This window comes from Microcaecilia unicolor, chromosome 6 (genome assembly GCF_901765095.1).
Source record: "Microcaecilia unicolor chromosome 6, aMicUni1.1, whole genome shotgun sequence".
Taxonomy (NCBI): Eukaryota; Metazoa; Chordata; class Amphibia; order Gymnophiona; family Siphonopidae; genus Microcaecilia; species Microcaecilia unicolor.
Window position 1 is genome coordinate 139,953,213 of NC_044036.1, and position 16,133 is coordinate 139,969,345.

Sequence of the window (16,133 nt, forward strand, 5' to 3'; positions counted from 1 at the left end):
TAGGGCAATTAAATCATATTTAAATCATATAAAGCAGTTGCAGGTGTAAAGCACTCACATCATAAAGAGCAATTCAGGATTTGTATAGGACAGTTCTAGGCAGACTTCACCATTCTGTGCCTTTCCTGTGTACTCTAACAAACGCCGCAGAGCAGAACAACATACCGTGGAGGGTCTTGGGCATGAATTCTGGAGCAAGTCTCTATTCATCTACCACCACGATGCGATGAGGTGGAGCTCCCGAGGTTCCATTGCGCCCTTTGTCCCATCCACGATGTTCTGTCCTGCGTTACTTTTCCTTTGCTTCGGTTGCATTTAGACAGCTCTTTGTATCCACGCTTTCTCATCCCAGAGTCGTGTGTGCGCCGCTTTCTTTTTGCTTTGTTTTCAATCAGTCAGCGCCTCTCGCGTTCCACGGAGGCTGCTCTGATGATCATTGGCACTGCCGGCGCTGCTCCCCTGGACGGATGGAGTCCGTGTCGGTGGTCAGTTGCAGCGGTTCTCGGCACAATCGTCAGGTCAGACTTCTATCTAAATCCTTCGTTCAGTTGTTCACATCGGGTTCGTGCGCTCGGTTGCAGTCCCCGTGTGCGTCCAGTGGATGTCAGCTCGGGCCGGCCCTAGCTCCAACTCACTTGTTCCGGGTGGCTCGCTGTACTCTGTGGGGAGATTTTGCACCCAGCGGTTCCCCTAAGGTTTGGAATTTGGCGATTCAGGATCGTATACCGGTCCTCTGATCTCCACTGTTTCATAGACTCGCCGTGGTCAGTTGGCTCGCTGGGCTAACCGACCCGGGTGAGATGGCAGCCCAGGCGATCAGATCGTCTATCGGATGGCTCGGTGGTTCGGGTAAGTGCCCGGTTATTGGGTTACTGTCCTCCCTAACCGAGTCTTTGCGCTCGTCAGATCGTCCTGATTTTCGTCGTTTTTGGTTTGAGTCAGCGGAGCATTTTGCTCCAGTGACCTTCTAGTCGGCCACCTTAATAAGATGTATCTACTCCAACTGCCGAAGCCAGCGTCTCGACGCTCGCTAACAGTGTAGACAGGGTTTCTCTGAGCCCCGTCATACATGCGGCTCCTCCTCAACCCAGACGAGAAAGTCTTCAAGCAAGTCCTGCAGCTCAATCCCAAAGTGGAGAGCAGAGCGAACAGGGAGGGAACTTGCCTGTGACGAGAAGAACAACGAATGCTGACAGCCTGGAACCGGAGAAGACACCTACTCCTGTATTGCTTCCAAAAACAGTGAGTATCCTGGAACAAGCTGTTAAAAGCTCCTCTTCCAGATTTCTCAGTGGGGAAAGTGGTAAAACCTGCCGTAGTGACCTTAGAGTCACTTTGGGACTTAACTTCTACTACTCACTCTACCTTACAATCTTTTATTATTACAAATACAGAGATAATTAAGACTTTATCAGAGACTGCATTGATTAAAGTGCAAACTAATGAATCCCAAGCTTCTGAAGTAAAACGACTTAGCTGAAAGAACTGACAAAATTGAACTTGTGGGACAAACTTTAGTTAAAGATAAGAATTTTACTCTAAGACGCTTGGAATATCTAGAAAAAAAATCAAAAAGGCTTAACTTGCGTTTTATAAATTTTCCTAGATCACCATTAATATCTCCAATACAAATGGTTAAAAAATATTTAACAGAAATACTAGGTATGCCAGACAATTCATTGCCACCAATAACTCGAGCATTTTATTTGCAAATTGATGCTAAAACGGTATCAAATAAGTCACAGCCTCAGAGGGCAGAAGCAATGAATCTCACAGCATTTCTTGAATCATCTCTTGAGGTAATAACGCAAAGAAGAACATTATTAGTAACCTTTGCCTTGGAAATGGATAGAGATGCAGTACTCAAACTTTCCTTGAGACATTTAGACTCCATATTCTTGGGTTCAAAAATAATAGCTTTTCCAGACTTATCCAGGGAAACACAGAAGAGACGGAAAGTGTTTTTAATGCTACGTCCAAAAGTGGTTGCAATTGGAGATAATTTTCTATTGAAATTTCCATGTATTTGTCGAATATTGTTTCAATCTAAACAATATCAGTTTTTTGACCCAAAACAGTTGGAAGATTTCCTAATAAGTAGAGAGGAGGTTAATGTACAAGTCTAGTCACATATGTAACACTGTAAGACAGATTAGAGTGAATCACTAGAGAATGATGCTCTCTTTGATTTATGTATTTTGTATAAAAGGTCAAGTAGCTAAGTAGTAAAATTTCCTTTCTTGGATCATTTACCAAAATGTTTGAGGATGATAGAAAGGGATCTTGAGGGTTGATGTAACTTTATTTGTGGAAGTTTATTTCCTATTTTTTTTTTTTATTATCACTCATAAATGAATATTATGTTTGTTAAAATGCTAATAAAGAAATTAACAAAAAAAAAAAGGAAAGGAAATTAACTGGGAAAGAAAATTTCACCTTCCCTTTCAACTGGCCATACTGTTTTATTTATTTATGGCATTTATACCCCGCTCTTTCCCGCTCGATAGCAGGTTCAGTGCGGCTTACAATGCAGGGTACAAAGTATCACAGAGATAACACAGTTGTATAGAGTAGGACAAGAGGAAGAGATGTGGGGGGAAGGATTGAGGTATGGGTAATTGTTAGTGGTGTGGATTAGGTTCGTTTGGATATGCTTGTTTGAAGAGGTAGGTTTTCAGCAGCTTTCGGAAGGGTAGGTGTTCGTTGGTTGTTCGGATGTATCTAGGTATGGCGTTCCAGAGGTTGCACAAGTGGGATGTACCAAAGCAGATCTACTGGGCAGGGGAAGACAAAGCCCCATGAATAACAGCTCTGCCAAAGTCCGAATGGGCCCTGGCCAGAACATCCAACCTGTAGTGTTTCACATAGGAATGAAACAACAACGTTGCCACTTTACAAATCTCCTTTAGGGCCTCTGCCCGGGACGTGGCCTGTGTCCTCATGGTCTTGTGCCCTCATGGCTTGGGCCCTCAGGTCTTGAGAGGCTGGACAATACCTAGAAGTGGTCTTAATAGCTGCCTTGATCCACCTTGCAATCGAAGCCTTGGAGGCTGCCTGACCCTTCCTAGGGCCATTAAAAAAAAGCACAAAGAGGAGATCTGAAAGAGAAAAATCATTCATCTCCTTCAGGCACCATAGCAATGTCTGGTGGATGTCCAGCTTCTGTGGCCTCCAATCCGCAGAGAAGGATGTGCTCACGTCACCCTTTTTCAGGAACTAAACCACCTCTTCTTACAAAGCCAGCCTTCCAATGGGACAGCGGTCATTCCTCTCACCAGGTTTCAAAAACCCTCCAGACCCTGACATAGACCAGGGATGTGGAAGACTTCCACAAACACAGCAGCGTAGAAACCACAGGAGAAAAGCTCCACCTCTCAATGGCCAGATCGTAAGCCAGAAGAGATCTGGATCTTCTGTTTACACCAGCCTTTCCTGGTGAAGGCCTTGACCCCTGAGCAATGGGATAGATTTGCCCACCAAGAGGCACAAGAGGTCTGTGTACCACAGCCACCAGGCCAATCTGGAGCCACCAGCAGGATCAGATGAGATGACACGATGATCAGGGGCCACAGAGAACACATACAGAGGTTCCTTCTATGACCAGGGCTGCTCCTTCCGGCAACCGAAGAAACGGATTGCCTTTGCATTGGCTCCAGAGGTCCAGAATGAGATGAAGGTTTTGCACACAGACCTCTGTGACGTCCAAGGATGTCAAGAATCCTCCTGGACGACCCAAGATGATCACAGAGCAGAGGGTTTACATGCGAAAATGTTGGACAAGCATTCATCCCTTTTAGATCCAGGATAGGTTGAATAGAAATAGACTGAGTTAACATCCTAAACCTGCTCTGCTAGCAGAATGGTCTCAAATACCCTCAGCTCGGGCAAATGCTGCAGACTAAGAGCGACTGTCTTTTACTTCAGGGCTGAGCCACATGAGGAAAAATCATGGCGACGTTGGATACGGTGCAAGCAAGCATCAGGGAGTAACCCTTCTTGACCACCTCCAGACCACAATGAAGTGGCAGAAGAGAGTCAGACTACCCCCTAGTGGAACCACAGAGGGGCCTGGTGCAACCTCATTGGGCAGGTCTGGCCGCAGCAATCCCATCTGAGGGGCCTGGGACCCTGGCTCTCTTAGGACTGTGAAAGAAACCCAGCTTAAAGATCTGCCCAACCCAGGAGCCGGTGAGGGACTTAAAGCAGCCTGCTCCTCTAGAGGTAGAGAACCACTGAGCCCCTTTTTGTCTCAGCTCTGGGAGACAGAGAGGCCTTCACCAGCTCCTCTCCAAACAGCAAGCACCTCCCAAAGGGCAGCATCTTAGAGGCTACATTCACAACCCAACAGCGGAGCCACAGCCAGCGGCACCCCATCACAAAGGTGGCAACTGAGCGGTAAGAAAGAAGTCGTAGAGGACATCTGCCAGGAAGGCTGTTTCCAGACTCCAGGCAAAAGACCTCATCAGACTCCGGGAGCTGATGTAGCCAACACAGCATAGCTCTTGCCACATAGATAGCCGCCTGAATACTGAAAGTCCCACAGAAAAGGCTAGGCAAAGCTGTTGTTCCACCTGCTTCTCATGGAGCTCTTGGAGGGTCGAGCCCCCCTTTACAGGCACCACGGTCATCTTGGTGACCGCAGTGACCATCGCATCCACCTTGAGGAATGACCAATATCTCTCAACCTCCTCATGTGCAAAGGTACAAAGACGATCAAGAGCCCCAGCTCCCCAATGGCCCTCATCCGTAATCTCCCACACTACCAGTGTCATGGGAGCGAGGGCCTTATGAATTGAGAAATGCTTTGGGAGCCCCACTACTGATTGATGGGACAGCCTCCACCTGCAGGGCTTGCTTAACTATCTGGGTTAAGCTCTGGAGCCAAAAAGCCCCAGGGGCCACATTGAGACCCACCCAGCATACATGAGGTGGGGAGGAAGGACAGATTCCCCCCCACACACACGCCACCAAGACCCTGATGGGAACTGAGCTGGCAGCAAAAGAAAAAAACGAGTTAAGATGGTGATCATTCCCACCGAAGTCTTCAGGACCATGGGTCCCGATGCTTCAGCACTGGTATTCTTTTTTTAATTTAATGCTTGGGAACTGCAGGGGGAGCCCGGGGTAAAAAAACACCAAAAAATGGGTATACGGACAAGGAGGGGTGGGGGAAGGGGACCTGTTATCTATTTCTATTGCTCGATATACCGAAGCCCTCAGACAGGGTTCTGCAGGACTGAACCGAAGCTTCATCCAGTGGCTACTAAAAAGCGAAACTGGGAACAGCGGAGCTGAGCTCTGTGTTCAACCAAGCCCAATATGCGGACCAGGTAACCTGGGAATGGCCACTAGGCTTGACCACACTGTACGGCCTCAGGCAGCAGAGCAGGGAAATAGGTCAGGGACCAGGAGCACCAGTCAGCACAACTTACTATAGGTAGAAAAAACACTGGATCTTTCTACTCAGCTTCATTAGGTTATACTGTTGAGGTCACTGGTAAAGATCATCCTTTTCTCTACCTCTGAGGGGTTAACACCTACTTGTGAAGAAGGATATGGCCAGATGACAAGGAAACATGATCTTTAGTGATGAATGGCTGGATCTCACATACATAGGGCATTCCAGTGTTATATATTCAAAAAGCTGTTTTGATCTATTTCACTTTATGATCTTAGACCTACAGGCAAATATAATGCTACCACATAGCTCCATATTCAGGTAAAGTGAAGGTAAATACCTGCTACAGGTATGTACCTTCGCTTTCTCCGAGGACAAGCAGGCTGCTTGTTCTCACATGTGGGTTATCCCTAACAACCAGGCTCACTCAAAACAATGAACATTGGTCAATTGGGCCTCGCAACGGCGAGGACGTAACATAGATTGACCTGAAACCATAAACAACTAACTGAGAGTGCAGCCTGGAACAGAACAAAAATGGGTCTAGGGGGGTGGAGTTGGATTCTAAATCCCAAACAGATTCTGCAGCACCGACTGCCCAAACCGACTGTTGTGTCAGGTATCCTGCTGGAGGCAGTAGTGAGATGTGAATGTGTAGACTGATGACCACGTTGCAGCCTTGCAAATCTCCTCAATGGAGGTTGACTTTAAGTGAGCCACTGACGCAGTCATGGCTCTAACATTGTGAGCCATGACATGGCCCTCCAGAGTCAGCCCAGCTTGGGCATAAATGAAGGAAATGAAATCTCCTAGCCAATTGGAGATTGTGCATTTTCCGATGGCGACTCCCCTCCTATTGGGATCAAAAGAAACAAACAACTGGGCAGACTGTCTAAAGAGCTTTGTCCACTCCACGTAAAAGGCCAATGCTCTCTTGCAGTCCAAGGTGTGCAAACTGCTTTCACCAGGGTGGGTATGAGGACGGGGAAAAATGTTGGCAAGACAAGTGACTGGTTCAGATGGAACAACATCACCTTTGGCAGGAACTTAGGGTGCGTGCAGAGGACTACTCTGTTGTGATGAAATTTGATATAAGGTGCATGTACTACTAAGGCCTGAAAGCTCACTGACCCTACGAGCTGAAGTAACAGCCACCAAGAAAGAGACCTTCCAGGTCAAGTACTTCAGATGGCAGGAATTCAGTGGCTCAAAAGGAGCTTTCATCAGCAGGGTGAGAACGACTTGAGATCCCACACTGGTGGAGGTCTGACAGGGGGCTTTGACAAAAGCAAACCTCTCATGAAGCGAACAACTAAAGGCTGTCCAGAAATAGGCTTACCCTCTACACGGTGATGATAGGCATAATCGCACTAAGATGAACCCTTACTGAGTTGGTTTTGAGGCCAGACTCTGACAAATGTAGAAGGTAGACAAGACATCCCTCAGAGCAGTCTGACACTGAGCCTGCCTCGCCGCTGAGGAACGACGTCCCCAATAGCGGTGCCGAGAAGTCGATGCTCACCTGGACTACTACTACTACTTAGCATTTCTATAGTGCTGCCAGGGTTACGCAGCGCTGTACAAGTTTAAACATGGGGAAGGACAGTCCCTGCTCAAGAGAGCTTACAATCTAAAGGTAAAAACTATGTAGTCAGTGTAGGTATCAGGAATGGGAAGGTGGTTAGGCACCAAAAGCAAGGGAGAAGAGATGGGCCTTGAGTAAGGACTTGAAAATGGGCAGGGAGGGCGCATTGCGTATGGGCTCAGGAAGTCTGTTCCAGGCATAAGGTGATGCGAGGCAGAAGGGGCGGAGTCTGGAGTTAGCGGTGGTGGAGAAGGGTACAGAAAGGAGTGATTTGTCCTGAGAGCGGAGGTTACGGGTGGGAACATATGGGGAGAGGAGGGTAGAGAGGTAATGGGGGGCTGCAGATTGAGTGCACTTGAAGGTCAATAGGAGAAGCTTGAATTGTATACGGTAGCGGATCGGGAGCCAGTGAAGCGACTTGAGGAGAGGGGTGATATGAGAGTATCGGTTCACGCGGTAGATAAGACGTGCGGCGGAATTTTGGACAGATTGACCTTCACCAGGGAGTCGACCTGGGTGGCAGCCGACACCGATGCCACAGGCGAAGCGCCAGATGCTGCTGCAGCAGACTGTACGGAAGGCAAAGCACCCCCAACACCGAAGCAGACTGGCGCAGCAACCCTTCCAGAAGCTCTGAAAGCAGGGCCCTGATGCGCTCATCAAGAGCCGCTGTCGGACAAGGCTGCGGGGTCGGTAAAGGAGCTGATGGCAGAATCTGTCAAGGCTTGGGTGCAGGTACCGGGCTGCTAGACCGACGCATTGGCACCTCCTGAACAGAGGGAGAGCGATCCTCTCGGCGCTGACACTTCTTGGGTGCCGAATCCCTCAACGCCCCAGAGCTCCCAGCACCGTGTGTCGAAGGAGAACGATGACGGTGCTTCTTCGCCTCCGCTCGACGCCCATCATCGAGACTCCTCGGTACTGATGAGGAAGACGTGGAATCCTCAAGTCTCCTCGGGGCCGGGTCCGACGAAGGTCGGTCCCAGGGGGCCTGCATAACAGGAGGCCTCAAGACAGGTGGCGACCCACTCGATGCCTCACTGCTCCCAGCACGAGTTGGTCGTTCTGCAGCCATTACCTTCGATCCCGACGTCGATGCATCCATCGATGTCGACGTCGAAGGACCGGACCAAGCCCAAAAAAGCTTCTCGAGACATTTGGGTCCGTTTCTTCATGCGAAGACACAGACTGCAAGTGGCTGGGCTATGGTCGGGCCCAAGGCACTGGATACACCAAGCGTGGGTATTGGTACCCGAGATGGTTCAGTTGCACTGAGTACAATGTTTGAAGCCGCTGGGTTCTCAGCAGAATCTAATCTCACACTTATAAACACAAAGTGGACAGCCACGCCATGGTCCGATCACTACAAAGCAAACCTCTCCCTCCGCTGGAGAACAAAAAAAAGACAACAAAAACAAGAGCAAAAAACCTATACTACGAGAGGCAAAATAGACCCACTAACATTCTGGCAGCAATTCTATACCGATGAATGGACAACACCTACAGACTCGCCCCAATTTCTCCAAGAATGGGACAACAGATGTAGAACAGTACTAGACAACATAGCACCACTGCAAACCAGAACCTCACATAGAAAAAACTCAATACCATGGTTTAATGAAGAATTGAAAGAACTAAAAACACAAGTCAGAAGATTAGTACTCACTCTGCTGCTCCCCAGTATCTCTCCACACTCGTCCTTCCCTACACCCCTTCCCGTGCACTCCGCTCCATGGATAAATCCTTCTTATCTGTTCCCTTCTCCACTACTGCCAACTCCAGACTTTGCGCCTTCTGTCTCACTGCACCCTACGCCTGGAATAAACTTCCTGAGCCCCTACGTCTTGCCCCATCCTTGGCCACCTTTAAATCTAGACTGAAAGCCCACCTCTTTAACATTGCTTTTGACTCGTAACCACTTGTAACCACTCGCCTCCACCTACCCTCCTCTCCTCCTTCCTGTACACATTAATCGATTTGATTTGCTTACTTTTTTTTGTCTATTAGATTGTAAGCTCTTTGAGCAGGGACTGTCTTTCTTCTATGTTTGTGCAGCGCTGCGTACACCTTGTAGCGCTATAGAAATGCTAAATAGTAGTAGTAGTAGTAGTAGCAGCATGGAGCAAGAAAAAAGACGAACATACATTCAAAGACTGGAAACAGCTACAAAGAAAATACAAATACACTATCAGACAAACTAAAAGAACATACTACAAAACCAAAATAGGACCAAACTACAAGGATACACACAAACTTTTCTCACTCGTAAACAAACTCCTAAATACTACACCAGTTACCTCTAACAACATAGACACCCCATCTGCAACCAATCTTGCGAACTACTTCAATGAAAAAATTATAAAGCTCCGACTCATGATACCCACCAACACAACTGAGTACACAAGCATCCTTGAATGTCTAGATCCAAAACCTGAGGAAAGCCCAGCAGATCGATCATGGACCAAATTTGACACGATATCGCCAGATGAAATCTCACAATGGCTTGGAAAATACGCCAAATCACAATGCAAATTAGATATTTGCCCCAATAGCCTAATAAGATCCGCCCCCAAACAATTCAAAAAAGACCTCATGAATCACCACAGGCTTCAAAATGGTCTCTTTCCCACGGAGAAAGGAAACATCTTACTTACTCCGCTGCCAAAAGATGCTAAGAAAAGTACAATGGACCTAACCAATTATCGCCCAGTAGCATCTATCCCGCTCATAACCAAACTCATGGAGGGCATAGTGATGAAACAACTTTCGGAATACCTAAATAAACACTCAATTTTACATGAATCTCAATCAGGATTTCGGTCAAATCACAGCACCGAAACTGTACTAGTATCTGCAATGAACTCATTCAAACAAGCAATTGCAACTGGTAGCAACATACTCCTCCTACAATTCGACATGTCCAGCGCCTTCGACATGGTTAATCATGGAATACTACTACATATACTAGAATACTTCGGAGTAGGAGGTACAGTTCTCAAAAGGTTCAAAGGATTCCTGACCACAAGATCATACCAAGTAACAACAAACGGGGACATATCACCCCCATGGATACCCGAATGTGGAGTTCCCCAAGGATCCCCCCTATCACCAACTCTCTTCAACCTAATGATGATACCTTTAGCCAAACTTCTAACCAATCAAAATCTGAATCCCTACGTATACGCAGATGATGTCACGATTTACATCCCGTTCAAACACGATCTAAATGAAATCACCAACGAGATCAACCAAAGCCTCCAAATCATGCACTCCTGGGCGGATGCATTCCAGCTAAAACTCAACGCAGAAAAAACACAATGTCTTGTACTGACCTCACAACACAACAAAAACAACTACTCCACCATAACCACACCATACTGCTCTCTCCCCATTGCACAAAATCTGAAAATTCTTGGAGTTACCATTGACCGAAACCTCACACTCAATGCTCACGTGAAGATCATAACGAAAAAGATGTTCCACTCCATGTGGAAACTCAGAAGAGTAAAACCTTTCTTCCCGAGATACATATTTCGTACGCTAGTACAGTCAATGGTAATAAGTCATTTGGACTACTGCAATGCACTGTACGCTGGCTGCAAGGAACAGAGTATCAAAAACCTCCAAACAGCCCAGAATACCGCCGCCAGACTCATATTTGGAAAAACCAAATATGAAAGTGCAAAAACCCTAAGAGAGAAACTTCACTGGCTCCCACTCAAGGAACGCATTGCGTTCAAGATCTGCATGATTGTACACAAAATCATTCACGCAGACTCCCCAATCTACATGCTACACCTCATGGACTTGCCTCCCAGGAATGCCATAAGATCATCCTGCAAATTTCTCAATCTGCACTTTCCCAGCTGTAAAGGACTAAAATACAAGCTGATACATGCTACCACCTTCTCTTACATGAGCACGCAGCTGTGGAATGCATTACCTACAGCCCTGAAAGCTATTGACGAAATAACTAACTTCCGCAAATCTTTGAAGACACATCTCTTCAACAAAGCCTACAAAGAGAACCCATATTGTAAGCCACATTGAGCCTGCAAATAGGTGGGAAAATGTGGGATACAAATGCAGCAAATAAATAAATTTTATGCAAACAATTGGCAAAATGATGAAGGACAAAATAATAACATTCTTTGTCACATATCAGTTCAGCAGTCCTGGAGTTCACTAAATCTGAATGAAGTGCAGAAGGCAAAAGGGCCTCATTTAAATTACAGAATAGCCTACATCAGTTATAGCTTTCCCCAGCCTGCAAGCAAGTGTCCAATATTATGTAGAGACAGTCAATTTTTAAATGTGGGCTGTGCAACGGAATCATTCTGTTGCTTCATATAGGAATCTGGATTTGCATGATCATGGAGTTTCCCAAACTGTCGGTCAGGATCACAAATGGTGTCACAAAACCACTTCCAGGGGGAGGAAGAGGAGACAATTTTTATTTTGGCGATATTATTGAGTCACGGCAACAAAAAGATTGACAAGACTTGGTCTATGGTTATGTCCATCAGCTACAGGTTCTGGACTGGTCTGGCAAGGACGCTAAGGAAATTTTTATGTTGTTAGACTGTAATCAATGTAAATAAACACGATGTGCTCTAGTTTGATTGGTGGTATACAGTCAGTCTTTGCAAATAAAGAAAATAGGACATGCACAAAAAATTAAAGTTCCCCACACAAGTCAGACCAATATTTTTAAAATCCACTTAAGACGATTTTTACCTATCAAAGAAGGAACAAAATATGAAAATGATTTCTTTAGTAAGCTCTCATATTTTCTATGTGGTTTATTTTCATACTTGTGGGGTATGAAAGAACTATAATACAAATTAGGGGGCCTTTTTACTAAAGGGCGGTAGGGTTACCATGCGGGTAAGCGTGCGCATAAACAGCACCTTCCATGGTACTGCTGTGATCAATGCATGCCGATCCCTAGCCTAGGGGGTGGAGAGTAGACGTGCCCTGTGTTAAGCAGGCAGCACAAGGCCATCGCCATGTGCTGCCCGATTACCACAGGATTAGCGCGTGAGCCCTTACTGCCAACTAAACCAGTGGTAATAAGGGATAAGGCAGGAATGGCTGGCTACATGCCAATTGTGAAATTAGAGCACGGCAATTACTGAAACAAATTACAGCATTTTCCCACTGCACTAGAAAGTGGCCAGAGCAAGCAGGAAACTCATGCGCTAATCGCAGCGCCAGCCACTTTCTAGCATGGCTTGGTAAAAGGATCCCTAAATGAATAATCATATTTTTTGTATGTAAGAAACAAAATGTCTGCATGTGGAAATAGATTTTAAAGTTGCCATCTGCTTCCTGGGCCCTGCAATTAGTCAGTGCACTGCTTCCCTTTACCTGGACCTGCTGTGGCTGCTGCTGAACTTGTATCTGTTGTTCCTGCTGGGTCTGCTGCTGGACACTGGTTGTGACTGGACAAGCAAGTTCAAGCAAGGACCCCGCCACTTCCGTGCTGTCTGTGTAAATGCAGTTGCCCCCTTGCTGGTACACCATTGTGGTTGTTGCAGGTTGCTGGAACTCCTGAAGGGCTTCAGGTCCCTTCGAAGAGAGGGAGTCTAGGAATTCTTTCATCCTGTGTTGTGGGATAGTCCGTGCTTTCATACGGACATACTCTTCAAATGAAATGGTGTTTTCCAAGGAATTATTCATAGTTTCAAGCTGTTAAGAATCCTGAAAAACAAAATGAGTTACAATTAACTGTATATCCTCTGTGCAATGAGAGTTTGGGTAACAGTAGTTAAAATGTCCAATGGGAACCAAGATATTAAGGTTCATATCCGTTTCTGCTACTAACAATCACTGCAGCACTGAGCAAGTCACCATCTCCTTTTACTTCAGTACCTACCTAAACTAGAAGCTCTCTGGAGGAAATAATTCATTCATGAGCATACAAGTTTTTGTAAAAACACCCTGGTTTATTATTAAACACCAAAATAGAGGCAAAATAAATGTTCAATGGAGGAGTGGGTTTTGCATTCTACAAAATCTAAGGCACAGAGACCACCAGATTATGCAGCCCATCCAGCTACCTGGATTCTACCTCCATGTACAATCTCCAAGACTTCTGACAAAATCTGCCTAACCTGTTTTTAAAACCTCCAACACCAAAGATTTCATCCCTCCTCTAGGCTGTAATTACTTCTTGTTCTTCTCCTCAGCAATAAAGATCACCACCTATCCATGCATCTGAGCATTACTATAAAATCTTCCCTTTTCCTATCTAAATTCAGCTCCTTCAATCTATCCCTGTAGGTCAGCAACTAGACGAGAATAAGTACATAAGTAATGCCACATTGGGAAAAGACCAAGGGTCCATCGAGCCCAGCATCTTGTCCACGACAGCAGTCAATCCAGGCCAAGGGCACCTGGTGAGCTTCCCAAACGTACAAACATTCTATACATGTTATTCCTGGAACTGTGGATTTTTCCCAACTCCATTTAGTAGTGGTTTATGGACTTGTTCTTTAGGAAACCGTCTAACCCCTTTTTAAACTCTGCTAAGTTAACCGCCTTCACCACGTTCTCCGACAACAAATTCCAGAGTTTATTTATGCGTTGGGTGAAGAAAATTTTTCTCCGATTTGTTTTAAATTTACTACACTGTAGTTTCATTGCATGCCCCCTAGTCCTAGTATTTTTGGAAAGCGTGAACAGACGCTTCACATCCACCTGTTGCACTCCATTCATTATTTTATATACCTCTATCATGTCTCCCCTCAGCCGTCTCTTCTCCATTTTACGTTGAATATTTAGAGAAGAATAGAGATGTCCAAGTCACAACATGTTCAATTCTAGAGGTATTTTACAAAAAGCTCTACTGAATATGGAACCTTTTGTAAAACACATACAAAAATGTGAAGGAACACGTGGTATTTGTTGGCACAGCGGAAGCAGCCATTACTGGCCAATGCCACTGGATCAAACACAGGCAGCCCCTAGTAATCCATCAGTATCTACAATGCCTAAGCTTCCAATTCCCACTCACATGGATCCAGAATATACTGAGAAAATCTACCTGACTATTCTCCACCCCTGCAATATGGGCTGCAGATAGGGCCAACAGAGAAGAACAACTTCCACCACCATGCTGCGTTCCTGGTCTCCCCTTGCTTGTTGACATCAGCCCCTACTGTGGTACTCTGAAAGTACATGGACCACTAAACTTGCTAACAGCAGATAAAAGCTCAGCAATGCCAGGCATAAAGTACCCTGGGCTTTCAATCTGTTGGGAGTACCACCTGTACTACTGGTCTCTGGCAATGCATCCTCCAGACCAACAAACTACCCTGTTTCCCTGAAAATAAGACATCCCCTGAAAATAAGACCTAGTAGAGGTTTTGCTGAATTGCTAAATATAAGGCCTCCCCCGAAAGTTTTTGTTTGGCCCCGATGGGCAGGGCTGTGCCAACACGGTAAGCGGGGTAAGCACCGCAGGGGGGCGCCGACCTCTGGAGGGCACTGCCCACCATGCTTACCCTCGCCGCTTACCTGGACAAAAATGTCGCCTATTTTTGCTGCGGACCCACTCCCTTCTCTGGCCTGTCTTCCTCCTTCATCTTTTACAGCTTTCAAGTTCGGCGGAAGAGCAGGCCCGCCCACCCAACATCCCTCGGTGTTGGTGCTCCTGCCATGACGGTTCCGTTCTGGCGTCTCTCCAACTACTGTGCGATCACTGCGATGTATCGCTCTCCCTCCTCGCTGTCCGCCCGCTCTGCAGGCCCTTTAAACTTCCAGACCTCCAGCAGCGTGCATCAGCGACATGAGCGCTGCCTTTGGCCAGCCCTGGAAGCCTCCTCTGTACAACGTCCCGCCTACATGGGAAGCTGTACAGAGAAAGCTTCCAGGGCAGGCTAAAGGCAGCTCTTACATACCGTAGCTGATGCTGCGTGCCAGTGGAGCTGGAAAGCTTGGAGGCCTGCAGAGCGGGGTAGGGGTGGAGAGAGCTGAACAACCCCCCCCCCCCCCCCGCATTATCCAGAGCCAAGTCAGTGCACAGCGACCCTCCCTCCCAAAAGAAAAGGCGAAAAACTAGCACAACCCTTCCTCACCGCTTCCCGCCAAAGGGGTATGATTGTCATTGAATAAATCTTGCTTTGTGTTCATAAATATCGGGATCGGTAAATGTACCATAGATTGTTGTACATGGAAATAACGGTAGTAACAAGAAATTTTTGATAGGATTCACAGTTTGTCTGGTTATGCTGGTTTGTGATGGCAATAAAATGTTCATTTTTTTTTATTCAACAATAAATGTGAATTCTTCTTCATGAAAAAATAAGACATCCCCTGAAAATAAGACCTAGCGCATCTTTGGGAGCAAAAATTAATATAAGACACTGCCTTATTTTCGGGGAAACAGGGTAGTATCGGCCATCACCACCAATTGGGGGGGGGGGGGGGGGAGGTGTTTCCAGGTCCATTTCCCTTGAGGTGCACATGGACATGAGATCCCCACTATATCAGTTCTCTTCAAATGGAAAGCTGCAAGTGTAGCTGCATGTTGTACTCTTGCCAACAAGGGGACCACTTGGAAAGTAGAGATCACTAGAGAGGCCAAATCGGGACCCTTGCTCATGTCACTAACTATTGTTGCTCCACAGAAAAAGAAGGTAATACCAAGCTCTCAGCATCTCCTGGGCACAGAAGACTTGAAACTGCATGCCCTTTCTGTTCCCTTTCTCTCTAGTCCAGTAGACGTTATCACTCATGGTGCTGAATAGAGCCCTCAGATACTCCAACAGAGAGAGCACCAGGGTGGTTTTAGCACAGGTCACCACCCGGCCAAGGCTCTCCAACACTTGCAACACTCCACGCATATTAACACACTCACCTCTTCCTCTAAATCCACCTGGATCTCTCATTTGCCCAGATAAAGGTGCATTCTTATATCTTTCCTATGTGGGGAGGCAGCCATGACCATCATCACCTTAGAGTGTTTTCTGGGTGCTGTGACAAACCGAATGTCACAGCCCTAAATTGGTAATGCTTGTTATGGTCACAAACTGAATAAAATGTTCAATGACTGTCCTGAATCAGAATGTGAAGATAAATCTCAGAAAGGTGAAGAGCGGTGAGAAACTGGTCTCCCCTGATCTCTGCTATGAAGGACCAGGTCTC

General features: G+C 46.4%; 1 protein-coding gene across 6 annotated transcripts in view; it reads right to left on the minus strand.

Annotated features, from left to right (window-relative positions):
• Window positions 1-16,133, minus strand: part of QRICH1 (glutamine rich 1) — a 65,008-nt gene that overhangs the window by 37,278 nt on the left and 11,597 nt on the right. For all 6 annotated transcript variants that reach the window (XM_030206163.1, XM_030206158.1, XM_030206160.1 and 3 more), the window contains one exon: window positions 12,354-12,686. In XM_030206163.1, the coding sequence (XP_030062023.1) occupies window positions 12,354-12,665 (312 nt within the window). In that variant the 5' untranslated portion in view covers window positions 12,666-12,686. The remainder of the gene's footprint in view (window positions 1-12,353; window positions 12,687-16,133) is intronic.